General features: G+C 31.9%; 1 protein-coding gene across 1 annotated transcript in view; it reads right to left on the bottom strand.

The window, feature by feature from the left end:
• Window positions 1-24734, bottom strand: part of LOC113516835 (piezo-type mechanosensitive ion channel component) — a 67019-nt gene that overhangs the window by 36236 nt on the left and 6049 nt on the right. The window contains exons 3-16 of the mRNA XM_052902594.1: window positions 11370-11465; window positions 10408-10619; window positions 9871-9994; window positions 8885-9131; window positions 8135-8300; window positions 6895-6954; window positions 6031-6139; window positions 5236-5317; window positions 3798-4029; window positions 3226-3424; window positions 1569-1768; window positions 915-1063; window positions 697-840; window positions 68-140 (exon numbers count right to left, since the gene is read on the bottom strand). Of these exons, the coding sequence (XP_052758554.1) occupies window positions 68-140; window positions 697-840; window positions 915-1063; window positions 1569-1768; window positions 3226-3424; window positions 3798-4029; window positions 5236-5317; window positions 6031-6139; window positions 6895-6954; window positions 8135-8300; window positions 8885-9131; window positions 9871-9994; window positions 10408-10619; window positions 11370-11465 (2093 nt within the window). The remainder of the gene's footprint in view (window positions 1-67; window positions 141-696; window positions 841-914; window positions 1064-1568; window positions 1769-3225; window positions 3425-3797; window positions 4030-5235; window positions 5318-6030; window positions 6140-6894; window positions 6955-8134; window positions 8301-8884; window positions 9132-9870; window positions 9995-10407; window positions 10620-11369; window positions 11466-24734) is intronic.

The following is a 24734-nucleotide window of genomic DNA, read 5'->3' as shown; positions in this document are numbered from 1 at the left end:
ATTCTTACTTCATCACCAGAAAAAAACTTTTACTACAAAGGGAAAAGTCTAAAAATTAATAACTCACATCGTCTTTTATAGTGGAAGCGCCGGCTTGACTAGGTCTGCTAGATTCAACGTCTTTTGCGACACTATTTGTTCTGTAACAGTAAATTACAGGCTATATAAATATATGAGTATAGCTTGGCTAGCCTCGATACTGTAGCGCATTAGAAATGTTTGCGTGCGTAAAAGGGTAATATTTAACTATAGTTTGAAAGTTACTATAGAAAGAAGAAGAAAGAAAGAAAAATATTTTATTCAGTGCAATGTAAAAAATACAATATAAACAACAAACGAGAAAAAAAAATGAGCAAATAAAATGTACATATAATTAAACTTAATTTACCATAATTAAAATAAACATAAAATAATCATTTTTACATGCAAAAATGCACTGAAATGGCTCCACTCAGCTTTAATGTATGTCCTAGGTGAACATACAGCTGGTTTTCAGTGGCACCAAAAATATATATATAAAAAAAGGGGGGAGAGAGAGGGCACTATTTATAATATTCATGATAATAATTAAAACAAAATTACAACTAATAAATACAAACCAATTACATATACTAGAAAGAACAAAATAGAATAAAATAACATTAATAAATATAAACATTAAACAATTAATTATAGAAGATGTATATGAAAACTTACCTAGTTTTCGGATCCGATAATGCCATAAAATCTTTATGGAAATAGTGTACTTGCATTATCGTGATAATAAGGAACAAAGTCGGAGTTAGTAATTTGACGAATAAATCCGCCGGGTGGTAAGGCTCCAGGCCTAAGTCATGTTGCCTAAAATATAATAATATTAATTAAACAAAGGAAAATTTTATGTATTAAGTAATTAAGTTTAAAATACAACTTACAGTCTTTCATTAATCATAAGATAAGCCTCTATAGTTTTAGAAAAGTTGTCGAACTGGTATATGTATATAAGTATGAGATTTATCATCGAATAAATGATGACAGTTATCCAGAAGACATACATCAGTCTTCGCCACCAGTACCAACTTATCTGCGAAGAAACATACAACGATTTTAAAACATTATTAATTTGAAATATGAGTTATTTAACATAATAGATAGGTACAAAGTATGCTATAATATACATATAAAGAAAAGTGTAGCAGGCCAATGGCCTCGCCAATGCTTTGTTTTAATATTATAAAGAAAATAAATGTGATTGTAGTGTTTTTTTGGTGGGTGAAAATGGTATGGTAACCCCGCCTGCGCTAACAGGATACGCTGGCGGAGCACCAGTGAAGGGTGATAGACGAGAATGAAAACAAGCCAGTTAGCCCATCATGATGAATTCATTAAGGAATTAACCATGATAGTTTCCAGGGGGAACCGCGAGGAGGTCGACCTGTTGGGTATATTGCTAGCAATGGGATTCTCAGCCTCCATTACTAACAATCCCTTTCCCCTCTGATTGTAGTGTTAGGTATATAAATATTTATTTAATTAACTTTATTGTCCAAATGAGAATATGGTACAAACGTCGGAGACATTGTAATCACCTGGAACATGAGTATAAACACGAGGAACAGGAACATGTATATGATGCGGAATATGGTCATCCGGTCGCCGGTGACGCCGATGACGAATAGCATGATGACGACGACGTAGATCCAGTAGCGAGCGCAGGCGGCCCGCAGCCACTCGCCCAGCGCGCGCAGCAGCCGTGAGCGGGACTCTTCTTCGCGCTGCGCTTCCATTACTGAAGTTTGCAATTAGGTGCGAAAAGTTTCTTTTATTATGTATTCTAACTAGTATTCTAAAAGTTTTAAATTAAAGAGGTATTATGAAAGATAACAGTTTTTATTATCTTGTAATTAATTGTAATTATAATCTGTGTTAATAGAACGTACTGAAAATGTAAAGAAACGAATAATGTATCTGGACTATAAGATCGCCTACTGATGCTTAATAGTAGTATAATTAAATAACTAATTAATTAATTGATGCTTCCATTTATTACAAATTTTATTTAGACAGTGTATCTGTAATAATTTCAATAAAACTAGGTTACCCTTTTTATTAGTTTCTATTGAAACGGGCTAATATTATTTTATATAAGTATACCATTAGTATATTATACAATTATTATAAATTTGCATTTTTGCATTATCTGTCTGCACTATGAAAAATAAAACAATCTTATTTTTTTTTTAATTTCAATATAACTTAAACCTTAAACAGAAATAATAAATCGTAGTTTTGTAATCAAATAAAATAAAAATTGTTATGTAGTACCCTCTGAGATATAGATTTATCTTTAAGAGCATCTTAAACATCTGTCTGTACCTTTTTTTACTTATAGCATAATTATATATTGAGTGTGAAAAGTTGCAAAAATCAGTGCTAGAGACTTAGTAACCAAGAGATTGTAATAGTTCCTGTACACTGTTTTAATAGTACAATTGAAGTAAATCTTGAAGTGAAGCAAGTAAAAGAACAGAAATATATCCTTATTGATAAGATCGAATTAAGTTTAAATTGAATTGTATACTCATATATGTACCTAAAATTGTGATTAGTGAATAGTAGTACTACTTTGTGTTTATATAAATTGGAAGAATGGAAACAGTGAAGTATTTGTAAAAATAACTTATAAAGTATAAGAAAAATTATAGATACAAAAATTTTGAAATATGACAAATAAACAATATATTTACCATTCGCCAGACCTATTATGAATGTAGAATCAAAACAACAGGACGATTAGGTACTATATTTTACTACTTATGAATAAAGTAGTACTTTGTAACTTTGGCTGCGACTTCTTCCTTAGAGTTTAGAATAAAAATTATCAATGTGTTTAGCATTACATTACATTAAAATTTTTGTACTAATAATCCAGAACGTGGTTTTTGAGCCAAAATTCATACAATTCAGTCGATTTATTTATTAATTTAACCATAAATACAAAAACATGAAGTACAACTATTTTCCCTGTACTCTTAATAAAATATATATTACGGCTTTTTATCGCATGAGCAAAGACAATCAAGTGTCAAAAGCTTCTATTTTGGGACGCATCTTTTGCTTTAGCCGCTTTCATAATTCTTATTATATAAACATTAGCTTTGAATACTCTAAACTTCTCCATCAAGTAGTATCACTGTAGAAACCGTAAACGGAGGTGAGTAATGTACTAATTACATAGTGACTGACCACTGGCAGCGGTGGAGACGGTGAGCTGCAGCGGCGCAGCCATGTCTGTGATGACGGCCGACTGGCGGCGCTGGCGCAGCTCCTGCACGCGCTGGCGCAGCGTTACCCAGAACATGCACGTGAACAGCGACTTAATTAACAATGGAACGCACGCCTCGCCCTCGCTGCGGCCCAGCCCTATCTGCCGGAGATTCACCTCCTGCAAAGATGATTTATAATAATTAAAATCGATCTTCACACGGTTCCCCCTAGAAACTATCATGACTAATTTATCGATTTAATTTAAGAATTCATCACGATAGGCTAACTGATCTGCCTTTTCATCTTTACCTATCATCCCTCGCTGGTACCCAGCCAGTGTTTACTGTTAGTGCAAACAGGGTTACCACTCCATTATCATCCATTAAAAAAAATCTCTCGCCTTCCCTTTGTCACCTGTTACGACACCCATTGGAAAGGAAGTGGTGGCCCATTCTATGCCAGGGCACACACGGCGACTAATGATATTGAAATATATTATTAATGTACACCTGAGTACTATATAGCTATATAACCATACCAAGTTCACTGACCGTAATATTAGACGGTAACTCTGCTTCGGTGAGATTCATGCCGTATATATACTGCGCGAGTAACAGCAGCATCGCGTAACACACCAGCACGGGGCTGGTCTTCAGCATGAACGAGCGCTGATCCTGGCACAGCCACACGATGTTCGCCCACATGAGGAACACGAACGTTAGCCACGAGTGGAACATTATGCTCCACGCCATCATGGTGATCGTAGTCGCTATGTACGACGATCTGAAAATAATAATATTTGACAATATTTTTTTTTACAAAAAATAATTTTCCTATCATAAGATCCGCGACACATTTACGTTCGTTCAATTTATTGTTCACGTAATGTTCTTTATACTTGGCACAATTAGTAAACAGTTTTGGAATATGTCTTTATATTGTATAAAATAGACAAATATTTAAAAAGGTTTTTGCGTCTTTGTATTTAAAAATAATTCGATAATAACTTTATACATATTCTGTGGATTAAAAATTGGTTTTTAAAAACTTTATATCCATTCTAAGGGTTAAAACTGATTTTTTTTTTATGGGTGATTATGGAATGGTAACCCTGCCTGCGCTAACAGTATACGCTGGCGGAGCACCAGTGAAGGGTGATAGATGAGAATGAAAACAGGCCAGTTAGCCCATTATGATGACTTTATCAGGAATTAATCATGATAGTTTCCAGGGGGAACCGCGAGGAGGTCGACCTGGTTGGGTATCTTGCTAGCAATGGGATTCTTAGTCTCCATTACTAACAATCCCTTTCCCCCTTAAAACTGATATTGTACGAATCGGTCACATTTGGGCCCAGCAAACACTTTATTCATATTATCAAGCTTTAGGCTTTTGATTTTACGACTGGTCGCTTGCCAATAGGTTATTTGAAGTCAACATCAGTCAGTATTTGAGAAAATCAAAATATTGTATACTTTACTCGGACAATGTCGTATGTAATTGCTAGTACAAAATAAGTTTCTATCACGTCTGACTCAAGGGATACAAATAGAAAAATGAGTGTCGTCACAATGAGAATTTATTTTCCTTGACGCCCTTCTCAAAGGAGTATCCTTATGATAAATAAAAATCCCAAATGAAAAAAAAAATCTAATGAACATGCCGTTTTGTTTTTTTCTTACACTTGAAATAGCAATCAATTAATGAAAATCTGTATCCGTCACATGAGCTTCATAGATTACACTATAATGCTCCAAATATATTGTAAGTTAAATTTACTAATCAGTCAATCTAGCGTATTACTGGTTACGACGTGGGCGATATGCTGAATTTTGTTCTCTATCCATAAAGGAATAAAGGTAATTTTACTTTGTCACAGGTACATGTTAACGCATACAATGTAGTAATGGTTTCGTTTCTCACTTGTCTGCAGGTACAGTTCATCGTTATACCAAAGTAAGGAACTACGTCATATACAGATTTGAATACCTGACTAGAACTTGGAAGAAATCTATAACAGCTGCAATGATGTCATCTATTAGGGTCGGTGCGTCCGCTTCTATGACTGACTCTGCAATAAATATTGGCTAGGTTATTAGTCATTCCGAACACTTAACAACACCTGAACGATGGCCTTCAACATCAAAAATTGACGCTATATGCATCGTAATTCTATTATAAAGGTATTAGAAATTCATTCAGGAAATAACTGTTTATAATTATGTCTACTTTAAATTAATGTACTCAGATCAGTAGTTAAAGAAAATAAATCTTTAATAAAATAATCAAAGTATTATCAGATACTGTGTCTTAAGACATTGTTAAATCAGATAATTAAAAATAACATGTATTGTTTTACTACAATGAATAACTAAGTACGACGATTAAGGGCAGCTCATCGTAAAATCTGTTTAACAAGTTCCCTATATAAATAATAAGCCATGACGTGTTCAATATTTAAAAACTATGTTTTTTAGCTAAACCATTATTAATTGGATAATGGACAGCTGTTACTAGAATTTAAAATTTAATTATAAAGTAACTGCAAAATGAATCGCTGTACGATATGATAAAAGAAAAATCTCAGTTTAATTTCATTCGCTGTTTCTCGGGACTTTACTCGCACATTTTCGTGAGTTTAATAGAACATCTTTTTTTAGAAAAGTTTTTTTTTAAAGACCTGTATTTAAACATAACTTTTTCAATACCTCAATATGAATGTATTGTTACTTTAATTTAATTGTGTGCACCTATATTAGTAATAATGATACAATAGTTTAATACCTTCATCAGGTACAACTACGGAGCCGGTGGAGTCCTGGTGCAGCTGCCTGGTCACCGACCCGGAGCGAATGCTCGACCACCGTTTGTTGGGACTGATGTTGCGCAATAGCTATACATGAACATATTATATCAATGAAAAGACTAAATTAAGCGTAATATTATTTATTTTTTAGGAAAATTATTGTTTGGTATTTAAAAAATTATACTGTTATTTTAGATTCTATATTTTACATGTGTAAACATGTCATAAAACTCAAAGCATAACACGATTGCATTGTTCAGTAGTTCTATTATTTTTTTTATTGACTTCACCTCTAAGTAATGAATTTAGAGCCATTTATCAAATAAGCACAAGCTTTCAAAAATTCAATACATAAAGTAATAAATTGTTTGCCATTCTAAGTTGCATAAAAATAATGTATGGAAAAACATGTAAGTACTTACCATAATATTAGTTAAAAAGACAGTGCAACAAACATAATGAAAACGGGCGCATACTAAAACACTTATGGCAAATATTTAGAAAGCACATGTATTATGTATGTCTTGATGGATAGCGTGAATCAGCATACAAATATATAGTGATTCTTTAAATATGTATAAACAAAAATAGATATAAGTGTAAAAAAGTAATAATTATAACAATAATAATGTTTTCTGATGTATCAGTACAGTTCATTTTATGTTTCATTCATGCTTTTGTTATTTAACATTATATGTAATTAGTTTTCATAAAAGTTATGTAACTTTTTAATTATGCGAATAAATCTAAGCATGGATAAAACAAAATGTAAACAAGATTACAAGTCATTCCCAATTCCCCCACAACATTTATATAAAAAAAAGAATAAAAGAAATACCTACAGGAGTGGTCTCACTGGCGTTCCCGTGGAGTGCTTTGGAATTTATGTATGAATATGCAACCTATAAAAGAATGAAAGCAGGTTGCAAACAAAAAGTTGAAAAATTTTGATGTTTAAAAATTTCAATAACCAAAACATCAATAATATAATTATTAGTTCCTCTATTGCCTACTGCAAGCGTCATGCCTTTTCCTATGCTTGGTTATTTCGTATCTAATAGTGTGTAACAGTGTATGTAAATTACATTTTAAAAACAGTGCAAAATCTCAGTTATCTACAGGTGCACATGTCACATGCATTATACACACTAGTGGTAAATTAGATACAATTTAAATCAAACTAAGTATGAGTAACATGTTCTAATTACGAAAAAAACTATTTAGGTAAATAACAACTTTTCTTATTTATAAACGTTATATTATTTCATTGGTAATAAATAATTAATAAGTGCTTTTATACTTTATTTACTCACTAAAATGCATTCTTACCCTGTCTTGCATTGACATTTTTCTTTTTGTTTGCTTGTGTTATTAATCCAATTTGGCAATAACATTTTAAATCAAAACGAACAACGTTTATAATGGAAAAAGAAATCTAGAAACTAAAAATTAATGTGCAGTGATAATATATATATGCCAACATATGAAATAGGTACTATATACATATAATCAACTATGCGGTGGATGATTATTCGAGAAGCTTACTCGAACTTTCTTAGTGGCATTCATCCACTTGTCCCTGGGTGCGCGGCGGCTGCCGCGGTGGAACGACATGCCCCGCACCAGTGATCCGTTCAGCTTGCCGGCCTCTATGCCCGTCAATGCGCTCTTTTTTTTCGCCTACCATCCCCATTTGATAGCATAAGAAATAAAATTTTCCAATAACTGAATGTCCCGTAAGAAATGGTTAGATTTCATTGTAATAAAAACAATTATCATTGTTTTTCTGTTAATAATTTTCCAATTTAAATTTTCAAATAGTTTTTAAGCAAGAAATTGTACTTTCTTCGCTGTATTATTAAAAAGCTATACCAACACTTACAGGACAAACACAAAATATAATAACTATGAGCCGAAGATAGATACCGCCATAAAAGTCATAATTTTATAGCATTAATAAAGGATAGTAGCTAAATCCCAATTGAAACTTAGTTTAAAAAGCAGACGGCTAATCATCTGGTTAGTAAATTAACTAATAACCGTTTCACAATGCTCGGTGATGTTTTGTCAATGCATACATACCTTCGGTTTAAATAGTTCTCTGGTTTCTATAGCGAGAATAAAGTATGTGAAGAGAATGACTAAAGGACTCGCCAGCGTGGCCCACATATGGTCTTCCGTTACTTCATATTTAAAGGCCATGGGGTCCGTATCATTTATTACAACCAATTTTGTGAGACCAAAATACCTGCAAAGATATCAAAGATTAATTTGAGATGCACTTGGAAAAAAATCCATTTGTAGCGATTCAACATTTGTTATAACTGCTGAATCAGTATTAGTTTGTTTATTTACTCCATCGCTTCTCCGTAGACATGCTAATAGTGTAGTAAAATACTGATAATGAATCTATTTCGTTCTTATTCCTTAAAATGTGATGAGAAACTAGATTTTTTATTACACTGTAAAGTGGTATATTCTTGGTTGCCATTCCATATGACCTTCGGTCTGTAGGAATGCAACAAAATATTGCTTTTTTTATGTTATAATATTTCAATGAAATCTACGACGAGAATTTAATCTGAGTGGTCCAATGTCATATTTCAAAATTTTGTGCTATAAAACATTTTCCTAAAGCGTATCTATAGACAGAGAATAAAGTGTTTGAACAAACGAAACCTTTACTTTTTTAATAGAAAGTTTTTTTGAATAGTAAAGATAGCGTTTCGTTCGTTTCTGAAATTCGTAAACTTACTGGTGAAGTATACATGGTACTAACACTAATATAACTCATACCAACAGTAAAATGTAGGCAATGACATGAGCACATACCTAGCGAAATCCATATCTGGTGGGTAAATAGCAATAAGCCAAGAGCATTGGTATACGATGAGAACTAGTATATGGACAGACATGATGGCCATCAGACAGCGACCGACGACCGCAAAGCCGCGCTCGAGAGGACGTCCCAGAGCCCACGCAGTTGCTGCGCCCATGAACACCAGGAAATATATCCCGGAGGTTACACTCGGTCGCATAATACCGGAGAACATTATAAGGAACAGCGATAAATATTTGCCTGCAATTAGAAATTATTTGTTTAGTTACTTGTAGGTAGTAAAGTGTTGATGTATGATAATGGGGTGTAGCGGTTTAACAGAGTTTATTAGTCAACTTGAGCCTTTAGCATAAGCTATGTCTAATTTGGGACCAGATGGGATTGTGCGATATGTCTACTATTATCTATTTGAAGTTTTGTAGTATGTGTAACTATGTTTTAATTACTCTGGTTAAATAGCAAAACGTGTCTTGTGTCCAGCCTATAGGGTGAAGTGCCCAATCTTTGATTATAACATCACATCTTAGTCTAAAAGATAGACAACATATAAAGTCAATATAGAGACTTCCTGCACCTCTGATGGTCATAGGAGATACAATATATTATGTCTGTACACTATAAAGACCATGACGTTGTTTTATTGATATCTATAGACGATGTTTAACACTAATATAATTTGTGAATTGAAATTCTTTTTATATAACAATTATAACAGAACAAAAACAAAACTATCATCATCATATAGGCCTCTTTCTACGGATGAGGGGGAGGGGGATTCTGCCAATTGTCGCCATGCTTAGTACGCTGGTTGGCAACCGCATTTAGGCTTTGGTGATGTTTTAAGAGGGACGTTGCTACCAATTACCTGACCATTAAGTTCCCTTTTACGACACCCACGGTAAAAAAGCCCATTCTATACTTATATATATATACTTAAATATCACTATAATTTCAAAAGCTCAAAATAATTTGTTCTCACCAGCGCTAGTAAGAAGTGGATACCGCTGATGTTTGGAGTCTTTCTTTTGAATATCAGTCGTTGGTCCAGTTACCAGTTTTTTGACCACTAAGTATACCACCAGGGATACACTTGTCATAACTAGCTGAAATTATGATGCGTTATTATTACACTAAGATTGCGATATAAGTTATATTCAAAACAACACTTGATTTTTAATTTCAAAAACCCATTTTTAATATTAATTATATTTTCATAGACTATGAGTACTATGACTTTTGTATAAAGAAGTATTCTAACTATGCGGTAGCTTGGGGTAGCAGATCCAACCGCTAATCCTTGTCTACATCTTTTATCAAGTTTCAGAGTATCGGTATAGCAAATTTCATTAAAATCTTTTCAAAATCAACCGCTACAATAACCAAGTAGGCACATAATATTCTGATGTCGATCCCCGCAAAATACAAGCATTTATAGAGAAAAGTATGTCTGTTTTGTTGCGACCTTTGCTATGTATTATTAGGTACAATTAAAATATTTACTATGGATGCTACATACCTCAGGTGCTAAATAATGGACGGCCATTAGAGGATCTATCCCAGCGTACGAAACCAGACCCAAATTATGTCCAATCTTTTGTATGATCGGATACTGATCAAGTAACGAGCCATAGGGAGTGAACGCTGCCAAAGCACTGTGCCATGCAATATGCACCATCAAAAGTAAAACTGACACTACCACATTAAGGAGAAGGTATTTGCCCCTTATTCCTGAAATAATTTATTTTTACTCATAAACAACATTCGTTTTTTATCCGTAAAATTAAAATACAAATATTCACAACATCAGTAGAGTTTAGTTACGAACATATAGGCTTACTAAAAAGACAAAGTGAAATTATAGTTCTGAAAATACACGGTTTAAATACAAATGTTGCAACAGGTTGTAAGTAAAAGGTATGGAATGTAAATATGTACTACATTTAGGTATCCTGAAATAACACTCATACGTATCTCATATTTAAATCATAACACTGCGCAGCATGTAAATGCAACTAGAACACAATATATTAAAACTTCGATAGATTAAGTAATCTGTGTATTAACCTATCCATTGTTTACTGTTGAATATAGATCTGCCTCATATTACGCCACAAAGTACAACCCTGCGCCTCTTGTATAAATCCGTGTACAAAACTAGGTGAAAATATACATTGCATCCTTGTTTCCATTCAGAAATGCATTACAAAACATGCGTTGCATAGTACAATGTTAATGTATTTAGGTACATTCCTATCTTATATTCCAAATATAAGATAGGAATGTAGGTACATTTAACAATTCGTAAACAAGGAGGTGCTAAACGTGATAAGATTTACATTCGTTGACCTAAATAGCCCTCTCACATTGCTATCGAAACTCTCGATATTTTTGGTATAATGCAGCATTCCAGTCACACAAATTAAATTAAAATAGATTCATTGGTGTGCTATTAAAATTCAAAATAGAACGGTGGCTTACCGCTAAACGTTTGTGAGTCTGGAACTTGGGGCAATGGTGCTAATAAATACAGCAACAGATATATCAACGAGAGGCCGAACGGACGTAGTGCTATACCTGAAAGAAACAATTAACAGTTAGGTATACAGTCAGGTATTCAGAATTAAAACTAATTAGGTATATTATGTTTACGCTTAATGAACAAAGAGGTAATGTAACGATTGTTATTTAGGACTAACTTCTTCTCGCGACTTCGTCCGCGTGACTGGGATATGTTTACTGATCGGTATAAAAAGTAATATATATCCTTTTCCATCCATAAATATGTGTATATCAAATTTCATAATGATTAGTTAAGCTGTTAAGGCGCTATAAAAAATATACCCCAGGAAACAAATAAACTATATACAGTTACATTTAAAATATTAATAATGGAAATTAATGAATTAGTTGTCAAACTATCGTGTTCAACTCCAAGTGTGTTTACGTTCTAAATACAAAAATATATTCATTAAAAAAACTCTCAGGGTGGATTATATCATTTTGAATAACTTTTATAAGATTACAATAGTAAACTTATTATAAAAACAAACAATTTTTTTTGATGGGTGAAAATGGTATGGTAACCCCACCCCGCCTGCGCTAACGGGATACGCTGGCGGAGCACCAGTGAAGGGTGATAGATGAGAATGAAAACTGGCCAGTTAGCCCATCATGATGAATTCATCAGGAATTAACCATGATAGTTTCCAGGGAGAACCGCGAGGAGGTCGACCTGGTTGAGTACCATATATTGCTAGCAATGGGATTCTGTCTCCATTACTAACAGTCCCTTTCCCCCCAATACAAACAATTACAAGAAAATATTATACTGAAAAAACAAGGGGCTGCCTTATCGCTAAGACTACCTTTTAAGGCAATCTTTGGATGGAGAAGAGTAATTATAAAACAGCGTGACTGGAGGCACGAAAACCTGTTCGTTATTTTAAATACTATAAATATAGAGATATAATATGTACGATAATATGAATATATAAATATACATTTTAATTATTGATACATACTTAAATCCATATATACACATAAGTATAACATAACTTTTGTTTTTAAAATTTGGTAGATATTGTATACTTTATGTAGAGGTTGGTAGACTATTCCAATATTTTTTTATAATATCACCTATATATTTTCATAATATTATAAATTGTCAAACATATCAACCACAAAAAATGAGACGAATATAGACTCTCCAAATTTTTTAAATGTCTTAAATATTTGACGTTTCTTGAAAAACAGGAAATGGTTTAGAAGCGGTGACGAAATCTATTATATGGCTCCTTTGCTACTACATCTACATAAGTATGTTATGTACACAAAAACATCGCCATTGAGGGGAAAGCGCAGACACTATAAATCACGAATGCGACACAGCCACGGCGAACCCGGCCGATAAAAGTCAATGTCAGATTAGTATACCTACTAGAGTTTGTAATAGTCATGAGAAGAATCGCAGTTCATATTCAAAAAGTCTGGAAGAGCTACGAGTAGATTTTGATTTTTTTATAAAAAAAAAATGTTTTTAAGTTCATTAAAAGTTTACAAGAACGATAGACTGATAGACTGTCAGAGCACTCAAACTAAAGTAGAATAGGATAGACCGCGTTATATGGAGCTGTTATGGGAAAAATTATGTGAAAATATCACCAGTTGTCAGAACGTAGGCACAATTATGATTTGGAGACAGCTACATGTACGTGAAGATTAATATAATTTTAATTCTAAATTGGGAACACATTTCTTTTATTTTTTTAGAAGCTTTTATATAATATTTCATATTCATAGGGAAAATTAAATACCTCCCTAACATCAAGTCATATTACAGTTGCAAGTAGAAGGAGCGGTCGCGCGACCGACGGCATGTTTTAAAACTAGTGGAGTGACCCGAGGACCCGACTCCGACTTCGCACGGGTGCATCTTGTACATTTCGAATTATCGGGATAAAACTATCCTCTCAAGTAAAAGCAACAAAAAGTGAACACGGGATTTTTATATATTATAATACCTAGTGGTATTAACATGCAATACACAGTAGGTACTCTGTACTTCAGGACAAATAGGTAATACGCAAAGCGGCAATAGCCAACCCAAATGTCACAGTAACATTTAGATTTTGTTCCACTTCGTTTTATACTATGCCCCATTTCTCTTTTCAACGCACCACTTATAAAGACTCGTTTATATTTTTATGCAATAAAAGCAATCCACGACATAGCACAACAGAAACAGACGACAATATAATTTCTATGATAGTATATTATAGACATGTCAGGTATATTGTACTTCAAATTAATGTTAAAATTAATATAAAAGTTTTATTATTATATTACTTAAAATTATTGTTAAAAAGTTCACAAAGAGAAAAACTTCGAAGTCGATTTTTATAAAACTCTTTTTGTGACGATTGAAAAGATGCCGATTTCTTTGCGAAGCAGTATAGTATAGACGCATTTCCGCATTCTAAACGTTTTCTTAAAGTTTTCTTTTTTAATTTAATTCGTTCTAATTGTCTACGAAATAACCCGTTGTTATTCGGTGCGTTTTATTAGTTTTTAAATAGGACCACATAAATGAGATTACTTATTAATTTTGATACGATTGAAAACACTGTTTTTTTATTGCGAAACAAAACGTACACGTACATTTAGTTCCGTGTTAGTATCTACTCGTACATAAAATGCTCTTTTATATTATACCTACCTGATTCTATCGCTTGTTCTTTTAGATTAATTCTACATATAAATACCGTAAGAGTACGGTGCTGTAGTGCCATATGCAGATATCTAACAATTACCTAACAAATTAGATGTCTTTTCGTAAGTTTATTAGGTAAACAGATATCAATAATCTACTAAGTAATTTGTTAAATGAATGACGAAATTTGTTTTTGTAAAAAAAGATGTTAATATACAGATAAATGAGATTCGTGATGAGTATAGACAAGATCATGTTGTACTTTATGTAATATTGGTTTAGGTAGCAATTAATAAAATATAGTACCTACCTACCATACTATATTTTAAAAATTAATCAAATACACCTACTTAATACAATACAATGTGTACTAACGAAATATTTAACAAGGGACAGCTAGTTTCTAATATATATTAAAACTATATACCGCCTAACAGTCGATTTTTTAATTTTTTAGTTTTTAAATATTTATTCTACTATTCGGGACGCCGGGTTAGCTAGTAAGATAAAAAAAGAAAAAAGGAAGTTAATAAGTCAACAATTAAATTAAGTAAGTAAAGTTTAAAAATAAAAATTATAAAACAAGCCATGCCATATCACTGAATTGTTTTGCCTTCCCGGAACCTCTCCACTAACATTTGAACTTAACGATATGGTACTAAAGTTCAAATTGACTTTTAAGTATTATTATGAATCGTTTGTATGGAAGTATAGAAAAGTGTTGCTTTTAGACTTATTCAAGCAATTTTTTTAAATTTTCTTTCCGTAAAAACCATTGTCGTACTTCAAGAAATATTATAAAAAAACAATTAGCGAAATCGGTTCAGCTGTTCTCGAGATTTGCGCTTAGCAACACATTCAGCGATTCATTTTTATATTATAGATAGAAGATAAATGATCTATTTTTTAGTAAATCAATAAAAAAAACTAAAGTCGTACCTAAAACACTTTCACGTGATTAGTGTAATATTTCTAATAATTTTCTCTACTTAATGTATTAGATAAATTTTATGCTTATTAGTAGAATATATTGATTGATGATGATGACAGTGATGAAAAATGGACTAATGTTATGTAAGATTTGGTTTACAGGAATTAAAAAAAAATAATCAAAATCAGAATTATCAAGACATCACGAAACACAAAAGGCATAGACAAATTGAGGTCCACATTTTTTTAAATCTGTTTATCATCATCATATCAGCTTTCAACTAACTGTCCACTGTTGAACATAAGCCTCCACGTTGGGGAGATTTTGCCAGTAGTTGCCACGCTTAGCAGGTGGATTGGCAACCGTAGTTAGGCTTTAGAAATGTTTAAAGAAGAAGGCCGCTGCCCATCCTTCGCCCACTCTTAGTCGCCTCTTATATTACCCACGGAAAAGGAAGGCGTGGCCTATACTATACCGGGACCACACGGCAAATCGGCAAATTTAAATCGGTCAAACAATAATCTATGAACAAGCACTATTGTTGTATCTATAATTAACAAGTTATAAAAAAATGCATGGCTCCTTCAATTTAGAATTTACATCACAAATTTCAAGTCAAAAGTAGCCCATCAAACTACGACATCCCACGGCCTTGAAAGTCTTAAGCATCTCTCTGCTGAAGAAAGGAGGAGAATGTTAATTGAATTGAATTATATTATAACGAATACTATACGACGAGGGCCATTCAACTGCCGTCAGCTATAAACAACTGTCTATAACTTATTTTATAGTCAGTTTGTTATCTGGATTTTTATGACAAATCTGCACATTCAATTTTATTAGAATACTTTTTTTCTTGAATTATAGACATTATTATAAGTACTTAATTTATAAAAAAAGAACCTTAGTTACTCTGTCCAATTACAGGGAGTCGAGAGGTTAACAAGATATAAATTACTGTGTACTAAGGAGGTATGTTTAAGTCTAATATTTATAAGTTTATTAATATGGATCCTTAACCGACAAAAAATTTAAAATGGATATTAAAAATTACACCCTCTTCCCCCAGCCCATGTTCAGCAGTGAATAGATGATTAAAATTAACAATGCAAATAACTCAAGATCTTTTTGAAGACTGAGAAAACTAATTCAATCAAAGTTTACGTTGATAGTTTTTATTGTAGAAATGTAAAGTTCAATGCAGGTCAGATATTATAATAATAGGTTTAGTAAGTACACTACAATGACTCATAGTATGCAGTACACCACAGAGATCTTGGTAGAATCACGTTAAAAACTGAAAACTTACTTAAAACTCGTAACGTATGAGACAATGTCAATGACGTGAATGTGAATCAAGACAATGAATTAAGAATTGCATCTTTTCAATTTTTTAAGTAACTTCTAACAGAGAACTTTCTATTCTTAAAAAAAAAATATAGTACGCGACACCTTTACCAATACTAAACCAGTATTTTTTATAATTAGCAGGGTTTACTTTCTTGTTAGGCCTATTTAAATTTTGTTAAACTTTTTGTGTCATTTTCTTGTGATCGCTAATAAGTGTATAATTTTTCTATATTATAATACACAACCATATTATGATACCACAATAAAAATAAGTGAGAAAACCAATAAACCGCAGCAGTCGAGTAAAGGGATCGCATTCTAACAAACTGTACAAATAAAATTCAATGTCACTAATGAATAATATTATGTATCTAAAATAAAACAATAGGTCAGGTAACGTACCTAAATAAATATTGTGATTACGCGGTTACGTCACTGTATATGGAAGGCAAGTGCTATTAATTAAATTAAGTAAGTACCTATCTACAGTGCCTACAAATATATTTTAACATTTGAGATATCTTACAATAAACAGCTCCGTCGAGAGTAGATATGTATACTTGGAATGATTCATTGGGTACATGTCAATTACGAGGTATATGGTAAATAACATCTTATGCGGCCATGTAATACTAAATACAATATCCATTTATGTCCATTATCAGTTGCATGTGCAACGATAATGACATGCATTGTTTTAAACCCAATGGATTTGATATTTTAGTGGCGATTAAAAATATGAAGCCATTTCCGTGCAACAATTACATTTCAGTTTTACTCGAGTACAATTTTTTTTTAGAGTTTCCTCGTATCGTTACAACTAATCCATTATCCTAGATAAAAATTAAACAATAAAATTAATAATCCTAAATGTGTTTATTTGTATATGTTATGTAAAATATATTAAGTAAGAATTTATGTATGAAAGATAACTATTAAAACAGGAAAAATATAAAGATAACGAAGCTCGCAGAATACTTACTCGTAGTTTAAAACTTTTGATTGCTGAATATTTCCTAATAAGTACAGTTAAAACAATATTTTATCAGAGGTTAAATGTAAGTAACACTCGGTTAATAACATTAATATTTCATAATAGCGTTAATATCGTTCATACCAATTCGGTGAATCCAAATGGCTGAACGAATTTGGTAGACAGTTGATCATATTATACAGGATTGATAAATAGGATGGTTTTTAACTGAATAACGCAGGAAAGGATATTATTAAATAGGAAGCATTAATTTTCATTAATCTAATTTGTTACTGGTGGAATATATACTACCTATGTACTTGTATATTTAGTTTAATGCACAAGCAGCATTTTGCCGTACAAAAAATAAGTTGAAGTAATTATTATTTTATTTTATTTGTGTAAATATTGCGTAACATACGGTTACACAAATTTTAAATGGTACATGCGAATTGTATAGCATTCTAATTTGTATAAAAAAAGGCATCATTTTCCATAGATAGATACAGAGCTAGCGCAAAAAACACTCCAATCGTGATAGAAATGTCAGTATTTTTATTGTAAAACCCATAAAATGCAGCAAACATACTTATATAGTAGATAAAAAATGTGAGCATAGTGAACTGCTGCGTGCTGTTTATGTTGTGAAAGAAATAAAAAAAAAAAGTTACTAAAATTAGCAATCATTTGTTGAAATGAACAAAAGATCCTTGTATCTATACTCATAATTTGTATCTATAAAAATTCTTTCACCTATAAAAAGCTACATTAACAGAGGCCAAATATAAATTTCGAAAATTACTGGCGCGATATTTCTAAATAGATTCTTTTAACTGGCTCCAACGATTTTAACGACATTTATACCTAGGGTTTATTGTGCGGAGAATTCAATTTAAGATATCGATTTTATATAAGACCAACTTATCAGTACGATATAGCTAGGTCAGATAGATTCTAAAATAATATATATTATAGATATAGATACTGAATACAAATGTGTTTTCCCAAAAAGCGATAGAAAATTAGAAATACAATGAACTCGACAAAAAGCTGTGGGCGGCAGCCAATAAAAGCGGCGGCAAATGAGAACTTATAGCTGACATTTGTAACAGCAAAACAATACGGGTACATTATTGTGGCTGAAGAAATTTACCATTGATATTTGAGACAGTAATGGCAAATTTGCATAGTTAATTCAAATAGTTCACTGATAGTAGTAAAGCTTCGTAAAAATGCGTCAGACTCATAACGCATGGAACGATTCAGCGCTAGGATGTTTTAATAAAATGTTGTGACACAGTAGTATGTATAACACCCATAATTTATGCTTTAAGCGTACGAGTAATGATTATCGTGAATAAACATAATAATGCAAATATAATATCAACGTAGACGACTGCTAGACTTTGTTATGTAGGCATGTGTAATGGGACAGTAATATCTATATTTAATTAGACGGCAATGACATTATTATTAATAATTGCTATGATTTATATGGATAGGATTGCCTGCTTTTTAATAGCTCTATGAGACTTTTTAATATTATCGCAATAAATCTTAATAATTCTAATAGAAAGATTTTAAATTGATTCCATCTATGTAAATTAAAGACTGGAACGAACTCCTGCTTGACATAAGATCTACCCTAAACAAACTACCTATTAAACATAAATTGCGCTCATATTTCATAAAAAATGCCGATTTATAAACTTCATTACCTTTTATTTATTATTATTATATATTTTTATTCATATTCATTTTTCTCACATTCCTTTTAAACTCAATCTTGCTGGTTACTCTGTTTGAGTCATAGATTGTTTCATTTGCTCTTCTAATATAGTTAATTGTTTATTATAGTAATATTTATGTATGATAATTTATTCCTTTATTTAATATATTACATGTATCTTTATATTAGTCTAATTGTATGTTTATAATGTATGAATATATTAAGTATTAATTTTTATATTATTTCAATTCAATAATGCAGCGCCTATTTTTTTCACTGTTTTCCAAATGGTTGACAGGCAGAGAACACCATCCGGTGTTAAGTCCACCATATGTACATAGTTTCACGGTACATTAAAGTTTAAATAAATAAATAAGTATACAGTAAAAACAGACTAATATTTTCATGTAAACATTTAATCCTTAAATGACTGAATCTACAAACTAGATTTACACAGATTTCTTATGTAACGGATGCTTATTTTATACATACATACATACATATCTGTCACGCCTGTCTCCCATTAGGGTAGGCAGAAACAATGGAACGCCAAATGCTTCGATTCAAACAAACCGCTTATTTTATACATAGAAGACAAACAAGCTGTCGGCCCCTGTGATGGATAGAAAGGACGTCACCTATAGACATGAACAGTACATACCATAGACATATGGTACCCATAGTACTATTTATACGTCGCCATTCCTGAGGATTATGTTGTCAAACATCCATACCCTGTAATTTCACCGCCATATCTCACCTTTAAAACTACTAAGCTTTCACTAAAAAGAGGTTTTTGGAATACCTTTACCAAAATATATAAAAAAAATGTATTAAATCACCTGGAAACGAGATCCACATGAAAAAAGCCACTGGCTTAGAATATCCTATAATCTAAGGGTTTCCTTCTAGTTCATAAGTATATTATGTCGTTTATGCCTCGAATTTCTTTACTATCTCATGGGAACCAGACCTTTTACCGCAATAAAATGTATCCAATATATTGGCTGAGGCACTAAGTCACGCACCAAAAAATATTTTTCGAAATATGTTTTATGTTGTTTTTATGTTATTTTCCTCTTTGCCAAATAAAAGGTTTTGTATTTATTTTACATGCAAATATGTTTTATTACATATAAAAAAAAAACATAACGATAACATTAAAATATTCTCTGTACTTAATTCAATTTTCTATCATCATCTTCCTACCTTTATCCCAATTATTATTTAGGGTCGGCGTAATATGGTTTTATCCATATTATTAAAGGATTTGGCTTATAGTTTTACGACCGGCCGCTTGCCTAACGTCAACCCTGTTTGGGAAAATTTAATATCAAATTATATATATGTATATTTAATTAATAAATAAATTTTCTATAATCTAAATAATCAAACTTGCGATTTCTTCTTTGTGCGATAGAAATATTATTAAAAAACAATAATTTGTTTGATTATATGTTAAAAGCTTTAGTACAAAATAGGTGTCATTAAAATATATAAAACTAATAAATTTAAATAATATACTTACAGAACCTATGAGGAGAACCTATTAACATAATGCATTCAAGCATTATTGGAATTTGTATAGGTAATTGCTAGGAGTAAACTTGATAATATTTACAGTTTTACACACTTTATGATCTCAGTCATAGACAAGAAGGTCAGATCTAAAGTAGCAATGCGTTTGAACAAAAGGGCAACATAAACATCAGTATTCGTTTATATTTATGATACAAGCGAAGAACTGTCTGTGTAATATTGGTTATCAGAGAATTAAATGGGTTATAAGTAGGTACCTTTCAACGCTCATAATTTTAAATTCATTAGTAGACGCAGTAACAGATATCCGTATACTTAATCGCTTTTAATTTTTACTACACATTGCCGTTAATATTTACCTTGTATTATCAAAGCTTCAACAAGGTCAATCATTTTTTATTGACAATTATTATGTAAGTATTAACATTTTTCTATGGCATTCTTATCAGCATTAGTTTAATCTGTTGATGTTCAATGAGTTTTATTTTTATATTATTCTTAAACCAAGTTCTTTATCAAATACAGAAGCAACCTCAATCATCAAATTAATAGGCATGAGATCAACACAAAAGTAAGCATTATAAAACAAAAATATATTTATGAAAACCGGTTTACAATTGATCATGTAATAGCATATTAAAGTCACAAATAAAAAAAATACCAACGGGAGTTGTTATGGAAGACTGTGAATAGTTAGTTGAGCCGTGTTCGTATGAAACGACAACTTTCGATCCATACATATTTCTTTGAGAAAATTGTTTAATTTCACTAGTAGAATACGCATTCAAAAGAATGCCTAAAATTTTAGTTTCTCCTGTATATACGAGTAATATCACAGTTTGATGGAAAATTCTCATTTCATTCACAGAATAGACATACAGACATCACGAAACTTTATGCGCTAACATATTCGGCGCGAATGAATTGCGATGATTTCACTTCCTATAGGTAAGTATATCCTTGATGTACATAATTAGGCTTGTTGATTAATGGATACATGTACCTGTTTGCTATTCCACTATTTTGAAGCAGCAATTCATTTACAATAAATAAGAAGTAAATATATTTTAGGATTTTTAACTGAGTAAAACCATCCTGAAACTACGGGCTAGTGGGTTTTAAGAGAGTACGTTAGATATAGACATTCTTAAAGTCATTTTTTACTTATTGATAGAATTCACCTTACTAATTGATAGAAAGATTACCTATGCAAAACATGAAATAACCTTTCGAATATAATATAAGCTAATTATAATTAAAAACTTTGATTCACAACGAGTAAAAGTAGATTAAATTAACTAATCACTTCTATTATTATATGCTAAAATCTGTGTGTGCTTCAGAAGTTAAAAATGCAACTTCAATCATGACAAATTTATATTGGTCCCATATTAATTTTGTAAACCAATAGAATAAATGGTATGCAAAAAAAAATCATAAACCTCAGTGCAAAATTAGGTGAATATGTATACAACAAAATTATCATCAATCAATTTTTTTATGTCGCTTAAAAATCAAAGCAATGGGGTTAAAAGTCGAACGAGTTTGATGTGTTGATGAGATCATTTTTATGTAGGTTGACTTGACAGTTAACCAGTTGAACTGTTCATGTATGTGACCTTGTGAATCGTGCGTCTGATAAGGCAATGCTAGTCGGCCCGCCGAATATTGCTCAAATGGATTAAATTACTGTTTTTACAGGGCATATTTTCATTTTAAATCAATATAAAATTGAAGAATTAACAATAGAACAATTTTATTAAACTACTAAAATAGAAAACTATGTATATACACATACGAACCATATGATCCGTCTAATATTTAATGGTTACAGTCTACGGATGCCTGCAATATGTCCACCATGGTGCTCAGTAGAACAACATTTTATTTTAATGTCATTAAATGTACTACTAACACAAAAGATTCCAATACTATTAGAGAGAGTATGAAGTACGTATCCTTTGGAATATTTTATCAGAAAATTAATCTTTTTTGGCGATAAATACGCAAGCTTGTCAACCGTCTCCAATCAGGGTAAGCATCCCCAATATCCACAGCTAACATACCATAGGTATACAATAAAAAAGCTTTGGATATACCATAATAAAGTAATACAACAGTGACCATGCTGTCAAAACAGCAAATATCGATAAGTTTTTATGCAACATAAAGCTGATAACCCACTTATAGAACTCCTTTGGAAAACTGTAGCCTATTTTATTGAATTAATAATTTCAATAGAAAATTTCGACTGACCTATTCGAAAGTCTGGAACGTTATGACATCATTTTGGTAATAAATGGCTACTGCATTTGTACAGATACACTAGGACAGGACTACAGGAGATTACAAGTTGAGCGTCAAGGGAAGAGTAATGTAAATAAATCAGTAATAACTTGCTCCAACACGAACTTTTCATTCAAGGACTTGTTCTATTAAATATTATTTCGTACATTTCTCTTTATATGTTCTCTGACGGAACTCACAAGAAATTGTGTGTTCACTATATGTTACTTTAAAATCAAAACCAATGTTGTTTGTTGTACCTTGTCGACTTAGTATCTATCCTGTAAAGGTATTGTAACAAGGAAATAAAATAAATAGTATTCATTTAGATATCCCAGCAGGTATTTTAAACACGACATGATTTGAATTACATCATTGTTACAAATCGGGAGCCAACAAATTAATAAATTTCCTGTAGCTTATATACCTACCTATGTATTTCCATGCAAATGAAAGCTAATTACAGTAACCTAATCAACAAAAAGTCTATCACTGAAAATAGATTACTTGGTAAGAACCAGAGTGAAAGCTATGTGATTAGAGTGGATTTATACAAATGTCACTCAGGTGGTATATCCATTTAATTAAAAGGTTGCCACCGCCCAATCCGAACTGTTAGTGTGGGTAAGTACACTATTTCGCAGAATAGATTTTATTTTAATTTATCAGAGTGGTATATTTATGTGTAATTAAGCTGGTGTACGATTAAGGTGGGGATCGGTGTGGGACGGCAGGGTGCCTGTAGTGGCATGCAGTGTGCGTGTGATCCGTCTGATTACACTGACACCGCTAGCATAGGGAGTGTCCGCAAAAGTCGACAACCGACAAAAAAGTAAATATACTAATAAAAGCCCACATATGTTTGAACACTCTACAAATATCTACGAACTTTGGACAACACAGTTCTTGGAATTTTGACAAAATTTCTATAAATTGTATAAACTGTTGTTAGATCATTGACTTTTCATACAGAGATATACGGAGGAAATGTATTTAATATTTTATCTGTACCCACTTACTATCTTACATAACAACGGCAAATAGGTTAACAAACAAGTTGAGGATCAATCAGAAACTACAGTGTATTAATTAGGAGCAAATGTGGTGGAATGTGTCCAACTACTACTATCGTCGAGAACTTATTTAATATACTTATAGCAGTGATACTACATATTAACCTTTTGATACTGAAACAAGTTTGCGACAAGTATCGAAACACTAAAGGTCAAAGCGACTTGGTCCACCGCAAATTAAATTATAATGAAGCCTAAGTAAAATTGATTCCAATGGCCTCATATTTTAAAGTGTCTTCCAAAAAGAAAGATATTTATTAGAGAAGTATGATAAGTAGAAGATTAAGGAATTTAATATGTAAAAATCCCGCGTCACAATGTTCGTTCACACCAATTCTGGCAACAGCTTATAATGAAATTTTGCAAATGTGTATTTTTTTACTCCAACGAGAGCTCCGCTTTAAGAGATAGTATAATTTTTATTCCATATCATATATATGTAGATAGGTGAAAATAGGAGGCAAAACAACATTTGCTGAGTCAGCTTGTTAGTTTATATTTTTTTATGGCAATGTTACGCGATTACACAGAAAATCCTGAAATGGTTTTGATTACTCTTTATGTTTTCGCGTCGATCTCAAAACGTACAAAGAATCGAGGATGAACTGAAAGTTTAAGAGGTTTTCATTACACAGTTGTCCGTTGTTATTTAAGAAATATAGAGTAAATAGTAAACGATTCCTCTATTTTAAAAGTAGTTCACGATTTTTTTTTGTAGGAATGTCATGTCATAAGGGTTAGTGGCAAAACTCG

This window comes from Galleria mellonella, unplaced genomic scaffold, assembly GCF_026898425.1.
Source record: "Galleria mellonella isolate WM207_F2 unplaced genomic scaffold, CSIRO_AGI_GalMel_v1 utg93, whole genome shotgun sequence".
Taxonomy (NCBI): Eukaryota; Metazoa; Arthropoda; class Insecta; order Lepidoptera; family Pyralidae; genus Galleria; species Galleria mellonella.
Note: the sequence above shows the minus strand (reverse complement) of the source record. Positions and strands in the feature narration are given on the sequence as shown.